The sequence below is a fragment of the Anabrus simplex genome, chromosome X (assembly GCF_040414725.1).
Source record: "Anabrus simplex isolate iqAnaSimp1 chromosome X, ASM4041472v1, whole genome shotgun sequence".
NCBI classification, from domain to species: domain Eukaryota; kingdom Metazoa; phylum Arthropoda; class Insecta; order Orthoptera; family Tettigoniidae; genus Anabrus; species Anabrus simplex.
In genome coordinates, this window is record NC_090279.1 from 102,042,345 (window position 1) to 102,055,480 (window position 13,136).

General features: G+C 39.9%; 1 protein-coding gene across 1 annotated transcript in view; it reads left to right on the forward strand.

Moving 5' to 3' along the window:
- Positions 1 to 9,533, forward strand: part of LOC136886060 (spindle and kinetochore-associated protein 1) — a 161,684-nt gene extending 152,151 nt beyond the window's left edge. Inside the window, exon 5 of the mRNA XM_067158788.2 lies at positions 8,854 to 9,533. Within this exon, the coding sequence (XP_067014889.2) occupies positions 8,854 to 9,017 (164 nt within the window). The 3' untranslated portion in view covers positions 9,018 to 9,533. The remainder of the gene's footprint in view (positions 1 to 8,853) is intronic.
- Positions 9,534 to 13,136: the final 3,603 nt, after the last annotated feature.

The window sequence follows — 13,136 nt, forward strand, 5'->3', positions numbered from 1 at the left end:
GATTTTAACATGAGCCACTTGGCTTGGAAAACTGACGAGTCGTCGAAAGTACAACACATTATCAAACAGAGAAGCGAGGAGGTATTCTTATTTCTAGAAATTATTAATGAATTCGATCTCAGTGAGATTTGTGATTTTCCTACCAGGAATGATAATTTTCTAGACTTAATTTTAGTCTCAAACGAATTACTTCGGAGTGGAGAGTGCGTCAAAACTGAAAATGTAATTCACTTTGATCACCAAGCCATCGAAATCTTCCTGTCTAGGCCAAGGACATTTCGCTTCAAAGCGCAAAACAAAGTCATATTTGCATGGTAGAAAGCTGATTTTTTTAATGAGGGACTTTTTATCCCTGTGCCCCTGGAATATGATTAAAGAGAACCACTCTGTGGATGAAGCTATGAGCACTTTTTATGACTTACTATATGCGGTCATAAAAGACAGTGTACCATTTCGAAAGATTAACATGAGAAAATATCCTTCTTAGTACGACTCAGAACTAATCCAGAAGCCGAAGGAAAAAGAAAGGGCGAGATGGAAATACAAAAAATCAGGTCAAGAGTGCGACTATGTGCAGTTTTCCACATTACAAAGTGAATGTAAAAAAGTGCAGCGTGCTAAGTAGAGGGACTACGTTAAGTCGGTCATAGCACGCCCTAAGCGCTTTTGGAATTTAATTAATAATAAAATAAAATCTTCCCGTCTGCCTCCCACTATGCTAATAAACGGAACTGAAATCCACGAAAAAGATAAAATTCTAAACACATTTGCGCAAACTTTCGCGAAGTACCATTCTCCTTCCGAACCCTGCAATGCAACTTTTTCTCCCCCATTTTCAATAGATCCTGTGTCTATTCAAACTTCTGTGGTAGAAGTGACACGGATCCTGTCATCGGTGGATATCAACAAATCATGTGAGGCTGGCGAGATACCTAGCATCGTCCTCCGTGAATGTGCTTCCCAACTGGCAATTCTACTATGTGAAATTATAAATAAATCATTTATGTGTGGGTGTTTTCCAGCTGAGTGGAAAAAGTGTTACGTAATCCCGTTCTTTAAGAAAGGTGATAAGGTGTTGTTCGATAATTATAGACCAGTAGTGCTGCTCTCACTTTTATCGAAGGTGGTGGAGAAAGTTATATATAATCGCCTGTATGACTCTTTTAGTCCGTACATAGACTCATCACAGCATGGATTTGTTAAAGGCAGGTCAACTGTTACCAGTCTGGCAGTTTATTTATCTTCAATTTCAGATGCATTGGACAAAGGTAAACAGGTAGATGTGATATATACTGATTTCTCCAAAGCCTTCGACTCTTTACATCACGAAGCCTTGTTGAGAAAGTTGTCAGCGTATGGAGTGTCCGGGAGTATTTTCAAGTTGTAACCGTCCAGGCTTCTCCAGCCATACTAATTTAATATATCATTTTACGCGATATCATTTGATATCAAGTTTATCCGCCATCGGCAATTATTTGTAATAACATATTTATTCAACGTCAATCATTTGTAATCGCTTTTTGGAATCATATTGTATATATAATAACATCGTTTTATTATTTGAATTATTGTATTATGTAGGATAAGAATTCATTATGTTGTAAATACGGTCAATATGTTGAGACATAGTTGTTTTCATTTCATCTCATGTTTGTGTATACGGAGGGTTATTCTTAAAGCTTGGGATTTTGCGTGCGTCATGGGTTTATCTTATGACCAAGGCTAGTAAACAGCGACTCGTGCGCGAGGCTTGCAAACTGGTCAGCTATATCATCGCCACGCCTTCTGGACTTGTCGAGGAAGAAGGGAAAGGGAGTTGATGCTTCGATCTATCGAATCAGATACTTCGTTGTATATGAGTTTTGAGATTGAACTGTTACCAAGAGTGGGGGTGAGCCCGGATATATACTGATTCTCAACACGAGAACGGGACCTGAGAACCTTACAACCTTACAACCTAAGTACGTGAACTCCATCACTAGTACTTCTACTGTGAACATCTACTTTGTACGACGTGATTTGATTTTTGAAACAGTGTGTGGTCGCTCCGCGACATAGTTATTTGTGTACAATGTGTTGTCACTTCGATACAGTACTTAGTTGCGGTAATGTTATCGGATCTACGAGAAACGAAACAAGCTTATGGCCTGTGTGATATTCAGTAAATATTGTGGACGAAGAACTATGTTTAGTTCAAGTCTACGGAATTTTGGTACAAGTCTGTACCGTATAAATAGTATAGATCAGTTGGATTGAGATTTCTACTAATATGGAAAAATTCATATCTCTGAATTTTCTCCTCTTTCGATCAACGCTGATCAGTTTTTACAAGTATAGGGCCAATGTCTAATTTAAAGACTAGGCAAGCAGGGAGTGCTAGTCCAGATAGCCCGTACCATATCAGAGAAGGAAGGAAGGATGTCCATGGAGCAAAGTCTACATCGAGAAGAAGAGAACGAGTAACCACGGAAACCAGATGACGTCAACGAAAGCTGCAATTGGTGAGCTTCAATTAGATAAAGCAAGCAGTAAGTAAATTCAGTAAATTAAATTATAAATTCCTCCACGCTTTAAGGAAACTTTTCCGATTCATCTCATTGTTTTGTATAATAAATTCATTTGTATTTTATATTGCGTTAATTTTCTTTCTTAAGCGATACTTAATGGTTAATTATTTAAAATCCTACCCCTGTGATTTAAGTATAAGTCTCTATGCTAGTAAATATAAATTTTGGTTTTCAGTTTTATTTAAAACTGTAACCATTGCGCCCAAACATTACATAGAGAAATGGGGAACCATGGAATGTTAATTGTTTCTACTTGCGTGGCAATTTGCGGGCAAGCCACAAAGAGTTTATTTGATGTTCATGTGTCCCAAGATAATAACTTTCATCTCCCCAAGTGTTTTGACGAGAGGGAACAGTTACAAAGTGGCTAAAGAGCTACTTGACATAACTAATATGTTTTGTCAAGTCCGAGGGTTTGATCTCTAACCCCTATCAACCTTCATCTGGCGTCTCACAGGGATCGCTGTTAGGGCCTCTTCTATTTGTTTCGTTTCTAAATGATATTAGTACAGCCGTTCAGAGCAGTGAATATGTCTCTTGTACGCTGATGACTTGAAACTATACAAAGTCATAGAAGTCAGTGATGGCGATTGTCTACAAGAGGATCTGAAGCAAATATGCGAGTGGTGTGATAAGTGGTCAAGTGTGGTGTCATGTTATTTACTCGGAAATTAACACCTGTATTTTACAGATATAAAATCAGTGGAGAAAGTTAAAATCGTATGGAGTTTAATGATCTAGGTGTAATTCTTAGTAACAGGAATGGCGTATCCTTTGTGAAGCACATCGATGGTATTTTAAAGAAATCTTTCAGACTCCTGGGGTTTATCAAATGGATTTGTAAAGATTTCAGTAATATTGCATGTGTCAAAACTCTGTTTTGTTCCCTGGCGAGACCCTCGAGTATGGTTGTGAGGTGTGGCTCCCGTATCAGGAAGGCCACATACACCATCTCGAGAGAGTACAGATAAGGTTCATGAAGTGGATTAGTTTCGTATTCCTGCGCATGCCACTCTCTTCAGTCAGGTATGAAGAATTTGTAAACATTCTTGAAATGAATACGCTGGCAACGCGCCGAAAATGTGCGAACGCAATGTTAGTGATTAAATGCTTGAAGAGTTATAGTGGACTGTCCGGCTATACCGGGATTGATCCCACTTCATGTTTCAAGCAGACGAACAAGGCAGATATGTACATTCCACCTGCCCAAATATTCCACCTGCCCAAATGTAGGACGGTTGCACATGAAAATTCTTGGTTCTTGCAAGCCCTTAGGACCATAAATCAGCTGGAAGGGTCACTCGACATTTTTACCACCCTTCCACTGCAATTCTGAAAGTTCTTCTCGAGGGTGGAACGTGATAATTTTGTAAATTATGTAAATAATGTGTAGAAAACATGTGAAGATATCTGTTTGTACGAGGGCAGATCAGAAAATAAGTTGAACTTCCCAGTTATGGCCATTTATTACACCACCTATACAACAGCAACACGACTATAACGACATACACTGTAACGTCACTTTTCCACATAGTTTCCAAGAGACCCCAAACATTTCTGCGAACGCACAACCAACTTGTCGATGCCGGATACATAGAAATTTCCTCCAGCGTTCTGCAACCACTCGGAGACAGCGGCCTTCACCTCCTCACCGGTCTGGAAACGTCGACCACCGAGCTCCGTTTTGAGCTTACCGAACAGATGAAAGTTACATAGCGCTAGGTCAGGACTGTAGGGTGGATGTTGTCAGACCTCCCACTTGAAACGCTGCAGCAGTTCTCTCGTTTGGCGGGTCTTGTGAGGTGTTGCGTTATCGTTAGGGAGCGGATTTTTATGTGCTAAAAATGTAAAAAAAAAAAATATTTATTTTTATGTGCTGAAAAACTTTAAAATCTGTGATGAAAAATTGAAATTATTTTCCTTTAAATATCACATACCTACTCGCGCTCAAGAAGTATTAGAATAAGGTGCTACCAAACGTGCTCTTTAAGGCAAAATGGTGTGTGTGTGTGTGTGTGTGTGTGTGTGTGTGTGTGTGTGTGTGTGTGTGTGTGTGTGTGAACGTGCTGTATGGTATATTAATTTTTGATATGCCAGAGTAGATATTATGAATGGTTATTTTTTGTTTTGTTTAAATATGGCAAAAGCAACCTATCATCTTTGAAAAAATAGTACCAGTTCGTACTCACCCATCACACGCTGGAATATTAGTTGCTAGAAGCAGTCTCAGAATTGCAGTGAACAACAAAGGTCATCTCCAAATTGTCCATCACAAATGCATGCCGATTATCTCTAATGAACGCCTTATACTGCGAAAACGATCGTTCCACATCACAGGAAGTCAGACGAGCATAGTTAAAGAGAGGAATGTCTCCAACAATAACGCCAGCATGAGAACCCTCTAATACATTAGAAATTTGGCACATTGTTTGAAATCCTCTTTTTTTCCTGAACAAATTTTGATATTTGACCTTTAACAGTCACTGTACCTGCGAAGCCGGGAGTGAATCTAATTTATTTTCAACAGCGCGCACTTCCTTCGCTGTTTCGGACAACAAGTTAGTGGATTTTTCAAGTATGTCTATAGTTTTACACAAGAATCTTAGATGGGCAGATATAAACGCCAAATCATTTTTCAAAGAGCTGTCTTTTAGTATCTCTTGAAGAATCTCACTTGACGATGCGTCGTTTTTATCTAGCACGTTCACAACGGATTGCAAAACTTTCGAAATTGTCTGCGTAGTATACCACAGCGCTAAGCCAGGTACCCCACCGCGTAACAATAGGCAGAGGAGGGAGCGCAAAATCCGGGTTTTTCTCTTTAAAGAGATCGATTCTTGAGGGTGCTTTTACGAAGACTTTTTTGCCATTAGACACTAATTTATCCACTTGAGGATACTGAGCCCGCACAGTTTCACATAACCTGTGTAGAGCATGAACAACGCAAGTTACGTGTATCATTTTCGGAAAGCTCGCAGAAAGGCCTTCGGCTGCCTTTTTCATGTAAGCTGCACTGTCATTAAGGAAAAGCAATACATGGTCTATTTTATACCTCTTGGCCAAAGTAAGTGCATAGCTTCATTGAATAACCTAGCTACAGTGACATGGTTTGCAGCAAGCATTTCTTTACACGCTAGCAAATAAGAATGTTCGTAAGTAGTTTTGTCATTCTTCAACACACCAACTACAACATTTCCTACTTTTCTGCCACTTGAATCAGTGGTTTCGTCAATGCTCACCCACAGTTTTTCGCTTTCACATACTGCCCGAATTCTCTGTAAAATGTCTTCGTAACATTTTGGGAGGTAGTTTTTCCTTAATGTGGATTCTTCTGGAGGCTCAAAATTAATGTACTTTGTTAGGAAATTTCTCAGTCCCGGATTATTTATTTTACCAAGAGGAATGTCGGCGCAAGCAAATGCTCTGCACACATCTAAATAATACTGGGAATATTTAGATGGCCCTCCATTTGAAGTAGCTGGTTCAGGTATTAGTAATTGTCGCGAACGCACACGCGAAGCAGCCGCAGTATGCTTATTTCCAGACAAATACCGGATTACTTGAGAACGTTGTTCTGCACGTACTGTTTTACCACACTGTTGGCAAAATAATACTTTTCCATCGGTAGTGAAAATGCTTTTAAATTCTACTACATATTGTTGAAGACGCGACCTTGTACTCGACTTCTCTTTTGGCATTATTTTTCAGGTCACGACACACGCATTTACGGTGAATCACTGTTTCAAAAAAAGGAATAGCAGCGTACACTGAAGGAAATATTTCTTATAAATCCATACAAAATCACACGACCACGGGAATGATATATGGACCCGAACAGCTAACCTTACTCTTGGGAGTGATGAAATTCCACTACCTAATGGTGGGGCAATATTCGTCCGAGTTTCCCATGTCGTAACGGAATTACGTCACCTTACGTCTCTCCGTGATTGCCTTTCGCTGATATTCTATAAACAAAACCCGAGAGGGCTGACTCATAATGACATCGTGACATCGTGACAGCTGTTGACTTGCTAGGCCTAACACAGGTGAGGATTTTCTTTCAGGGTTTTCTCCCTTAGCCTTTGAAGATCCCTCTTCTCCACAAGGCAATGGTGTCCTCTTCTAATTATCCCGAAGGACGATGAGTTGTCTCATCCGCCATCTCTGCCATTCCGAAGGTCTCCTTCTCTGCCAAAGATGCTGTTAACGTCCTCTATTAACATCTTTGTTTTTGTCTTTTTCTTATCCGCATTGAAATGTGTATTATAATATCACTGCCGGGTCAGATCATTACAACATTTAAATTTGAATTTATACTTTACGCCACCTCAAGAACTACCTGAGCTCTTATCTTCAAGAAACCACACACAGCGTAAATGCGTTTCTTAATTGTTCTAATATTTAACTTTTTAACTTTTATTTTCACAGTTTTTTATTTCAACTGTTCTTCTTCTCTGACGTACGAGATTCTATATAAACATTATTATATATTTCTATCGTCGAGTATATTAAACTGTCCACGAACCTGCTACGCAGGCGTAGCAGGGGGAGAGGTGATACTCCCACGTGGCGCGTCCCAGGTGGCGGATAGGGGGGTCCTAACCGGCTTGCCGGCGGACTTGAGGGAAATAAAATACCTCTCGCGGACCAAACACACACCCCCTGTGGGTGGGGGACGCTGACGAATAATACACCCACGGTATCCCCTGCCTGTCGTGCGAGGCGACTAAAAGGGGCGACCAAGGGATGAATGAATTAGAACCATGAAACGACTCTTGATTCGTACCATCATGCGGGGAACACCATAGGTTGCATGTACTTGCGAGTAGTATCACCAACATGGTACGAAGTATGTTTGTGATTCGTTGCAGTAAAAAGCCTCACCTGGTGGATTCCAGTACCCGTGCGTTGTACCCATGTGGGCAACACCGCGGGTGTGGGCGTAGCCTGTGATTTGTGCCACTATATGAGCGACATCGTGGGTCTGCGTTGCCTGTGATTAGTACTCACTATGTGCGGAACACCACGGGGCCCTTGGGACCGGCACCCGTGACTAGTACCCTAGGTGAGGAAACTCATCGGTTTGCGTTGGCTGTGGGTGGCGCCATTGTGTGCGAAACACCATAGGTCTGCGTTACCTGTACGAAGTACAATACTTGTGAGTAGTACCATCTTTTGTGGAACACCGTGAGTCCTCGCTACTTCTGATTAATACCCCAACGTGACACATACCATGGTTCTATTTTACTCGCGACATGTACCATTCTGTGGGGCCTTCGACGTGGATTTTGCACCCCCTTTAGACACCAAGCATCATTGTGCTTTATGAGTGGTTCCTTGGTCGGTAATAATGTTATTTTCGTTCTCTGTTGAATCCGATCCACTGGTTTTTGTTTTTGTTAGTTTGTTTTGTGTTTTGTTGGGTTCCTGTCCATCCATTCATTCTTCATGACATTTTTTATTTTTATTTTGGTCTGTGGATGCCTTTGTAATTTTTGTTCTTTCATTTCGTACCATTAGGGGCCGATGACCTTCGATGTTAGGCCCCTTAAAATAACAAGCATCATCATCATCATATTAAACTGTATTATACGATTTCGCGCCTAGCAGCGTTTGCAGGCTTCATCCTTGAACTATTTTTCGTCGAGTTTCATAAACATTTGGAAGAACAGTGCCGGTCAGCACGTATGTTTTGCTGCTTTTCAAGAACTTGCTTCTGGCTTCATCTATGAAATTGATCCTCGACTTCTTCCAGGATTTTGGTAACTTTCAACACGCAGTGCTAATCACTAAAGTGTCATCGTAATGCATGAACTGCAATCGGTGAAAGATTTACATCATCTATTGTTTTCCTGTTCATTGCTTTTATATATTTTAAATGATCGGCTGATGATGACCTGGAACAGTGGTCGAAACCGGTACCACATGTAATCAACTAGGAATGTAATATTGTTATTTCTATTTCTACTTGTATTGAAAAGGTTAATCCATTATATGTCTTATTTCAATTTATTTGTAATATATGAATTCCTCAAATAATTTACACGTCTGAAGATTTTGCCTGTATATTTCGTCAATAAAGTGTGTTAATTACGCAAGAAAATACGACATTTTGTGAGTTGATTTAAGGATACTAGCTAGGTATTCCTAATTCTGCTTTTAAACCTTCCCTATTTTTTCAAGTTCATAATTCAGTAAGAAGGGGGTTCTTACGGGCGAGGAAAGAATGTAATTGAAGTTGTGCCTCCATTGCTCCTAATCACTGTGAATGTCGTGTTTGTTTTAGGTCTCGTATTCTGCACAGAAGAGGACATGAAGCGCTTCAGTAACGTCAAAAGTGGAGTTTATTTCAAGAACATGGTTGCCATGCTGCGCCACACTCAGCGCATCAAAGAGATTCGAATGGAGGGCATCGTACGTTTGGCTGTAGCCAGCTCAGCCGCTCACTGATTAGGCAAAACAAAGATCAAAAGGAATTTATAATTTTAGGCCTAAATTCCTTTATTCTGTATTCTAATTATACAGTTTTTCAACCACTAAATGACCTGTTGCATACCATACTTTAGTTCATGAAAATTGCTGAAACCGTTTGCATCTTTTGATGGGGACAGGTACAGCTCCTCGATGAGATGTGGTGTGCTAGCAGGCCTCGGACGGCCCAAACTTTTTGGTTATAACATATTGGCCGCCCCTTACTTTCTTGGCTTTAAAAGTGGGGGGAAAAGAGATGGGGTTTAATACGCGAGAAAATATGATATTTGCCTCATTTCACATCGCACAAACTCCAAATAATATTATATTTTGGTATGGATCATCTCTTGAATAATACTGATTTGTGTTCATTCCTGTGAAATTTACCTGTCACCAGGATTTGAAAACTAATTTATTGTAATTTAAGATATTTAGGTATTTTTTATAAACTGTAGATAAGCCATATATTTTATAAAATAGTAAACTAATTTTTAATGTTGTCTTTTATTTATTCCTTCCGTGAGTACAAGTTTGCTGGTTCCAACAAAGCCTAACACAATATGAGTGTATTCTCTTGATAAAGAAAGAACTTCAAAATATGATAATTGAAAAAATTGAAGAAGATTTTAGAATATTGTATTGTGAATAAAAATAAGTAGTATTAACTTTATTGGCTACATTGGTCCACCTGAGTCGTTCCATGTTCACTTTCTGTTTTGAACAGTGTTCGTTCCTGTGATCTGCCCACTACTTCATTCGTTCTGATTGTGATTTTCTCATTTTGTCTGAAATCATTATAGCTCTTGTACCAGTATTTATCATTTATGCTGAAAATTTGTAAGTCTTAAGAAGGGTGTTAATTGTAATTTCTTTTTTCTCTGCATCTGCTATCTTGAGTCCACTTGCTTTGAGATCTTCTTGAAATGATATAGATGTTGATTCCCATAGGGAACATGAAATATTTGTCCCAAATGAGTAAATTTATAATACCAATATAAATGGTCCATTATTGGACATCACAGATCCATTCTCCTCATCACTAGTTGTCATAGAATATTTTAACACAAGTTATTTATATTTTTAAAATCAAAGTTTGGCAAATAACTGTTATTTATTTATTTATTTATTTATTTATTTATTTATTTATTTATTTATTTATTTATTTATTTATTTATTTATTTATTTATTTATTTATTTATTTATTTATTTATTTGACTTTAGCAGTGGCGAAGTTGGAGCTAGTGGCCCTCGCTTACACTTAACCAAATAAATTACAAGTTAATACATATACAAAAGAGGTGTACCATTCTATTATAAAATCAAAGGTAACTAACCTAAATAACACATATGGAGAACATATAATGAAGAATGAAAGCAAAGCTCAACAAATATAAATAAAATAAAGAGAAATCCGGAGCATAAAAGTAAAAAAGAATGAGAAGAGGTCATAATGAAAAGTTACATACTAAGTGAAAAACATAAGCATTGCAATAAACCCGCGAGAGCTTTAGAAAAATTATACATATTTTTTAAGAAATTTGAAGGATATGTACCAAAAATATTTCATAGCTCATTCGAAAAATTATCCCAAGTCAGAACTAATTCAATTATTTAATATTATTTATTCACTTGATCCGAAGAGATTATTTCATTTCTAAAAATGTAAAACCCTCATTTTTGCGAGAGTATATATTTTTGTATGGATATCATTTTCACTTCTATGTATATCTTGCCACAATTAATATAAAATCAATATTTAAACATTTGACAATATTTTCCAATAACTTACATTTGAATATTGTCATACATATCTTAATGATGACATAAAAATGAATTGTCATGCAGACATATACGATGTGCAACATTCAACTGTTTCATAATTTCCAACCTGTCTAAAAATGTTTTCAAAAAATGCACTGCCTACTTGATACAAATGATCTTCACATTCCTGTGAAACCGGTCCCAACTACACAGAAACTGAACTCTAATCGCTATTGTTAATAAAATGTATAAAAGACACTCATAGCAGCAAATGGCTGGTCTGAAAGGATACAGATAAAATGAGCAAACGAAGTTAATAGAGAATTAAGTCAGCTGTTCTACGAGCGACGCACGTATCTCACAGTGCAGGATGCGGCAAGAGCGAACGTGGGCCCCTCTACTGACCTCCATCCCCTTCACTCACGCAGCAATAGACTCGCCCGGCAAGGCCTGTCAGCTATTCCTCCCATCTCCACACACGCAGTCGCGCTTGCTTGACGTGTAGTGAAGTTTCACAATTTACCGTAGTAGTATAATAGGCGGGTTCTGCGGCCGCCTCCGCCTCAGGGCTCACAGAGGCCCCATCCGCCTCACGGGTGGCCCTCCCAGAGCCCCCTCCGCCTCCCGCGGGAAATTTGAATTGGTAAACAACGCCACGTGCTTCTTGACAGCGTTCATCGACAACAACGCATCGCTAACCTCACTGCTGCCATCTTGACGGGCCTAAACCTCAGTGGTACCAACTTAACATAACTAGCGCGAGATTTGAATAGTTAAACAAAGCCACGTGCTTTTTGACAGACAACAACATATCGCTAACCTCATTACTACCATCTTGACGGGCCTAAACCTTAGCAGTACCAACTTAACCTCACTAGCGCGAGATTTGAATCGGTAAACAAATCCACGTGCTTTTTGACAGCTGTCATCCGCCATCTTTAAACTTAAACTACAGAGCACCGTGCTGCCCTCTTTATTGCAGTAGCTGCAAATTCGTCACCTGTCATCCGCAGTGCTGCCATCTTAACCTTAACTAGCGCGAGATTTGAATTGGTAAACAAATCCACGTGCTTTTTTGACAGCTGTCATCCACCATCTTTAATCCATAGAGCACAGTGGTGCCCTCTTTAGCTACTTACCTTTGGAATGTGGTGGCGGATAATTTGAAAAATGCTTTTTGATAGCAGCCATCTTGAATCCAGAGAGCACCGTGCAGCCCTCTTTAGCTAGATACCTGTGGTGGCAGGCAATTCCACGTGACAGCAGCCATCTTTACTCAAGAGGGCACCGTGCTGCCCTCTTTGTGGCGGTGGCAAATTCCACGTACTCTTGTTTGGAAACAAACTCACGTGCTTTTTTCTGACAGTTGTCATCCGCCATCTTGCATCACAAACCTCAGTGCTGCACTCTTTGAAATGTGGTGGCGGCAAATTCCACGTGCTCTTGTTTGGAAACAAAGCCACGTGCTTTTTGACAGCTGTCATCCTCCATCTTTAATCAATAGAGCACTGTGCTGCTATCATGCGGGCAATTTCGTCAGCTGTCATCCGCCATCTTTAATCCACAGAGCACCGTGCTGCCCTCTGTAGTAGCGGGCAATTTCGTTAGCTGTCATCCGCCATCTTTAATCAAGAGAGCACCGTGGTGCCATCTTTAGCTAGATACCTTTGAAATGTGGTGGCGGCAAATTGAAAAATTCCACGTGCTCTTGTTTAGTAAACAAACTCACGCGCTTTTTGTCAGCTGTCATCCGCCATCTTACATCGCAAACTTCAGTGCTACACTCTTTAGTTGAAATATGGTGGCGGATAATTTAAAAAGAAAAATTCTACAGCAGCCATCTCTCGACGCTAATTGCACAAGATGGTGGCTATACATGACTCCTTAAAGGTGCTTATGCAAGATGGCCGCTATACATAGGTTCTTATGAGACGCCCTTGGGATGCTTGCGCAAGATGGCGGTTATACAAGGCTCCTTATGAGACGCCCTAGGGATGCTTGCGCAAAATGGCGGTTGCTCTTATGAGGTGGCTTAAGGGTCCTTGCACAAGATGACTAGAGACGCCCTAAGGATGCTTGCGCAAGATGGCGGTTATACAAGGCTCCTTATGACACTCCCTAGGGATGCTTGCGCAAGATGGCGGTTGCTCTTATGAGGTGGCTTAAGGGTCCTTGCACAAGATGACTAGAGACGTCCTAAGGATGCTTGCGCAAGATGGCGGCTATACACGACTCCTTATGAGACGCCTTAAGGGTGCTTGCGCAAGATGGCTGCTGCTCTTAGCTTAGAGGCTAACGTGTCATGCTAGTTCGATTCATTAAATTTGGGGCTTAAAT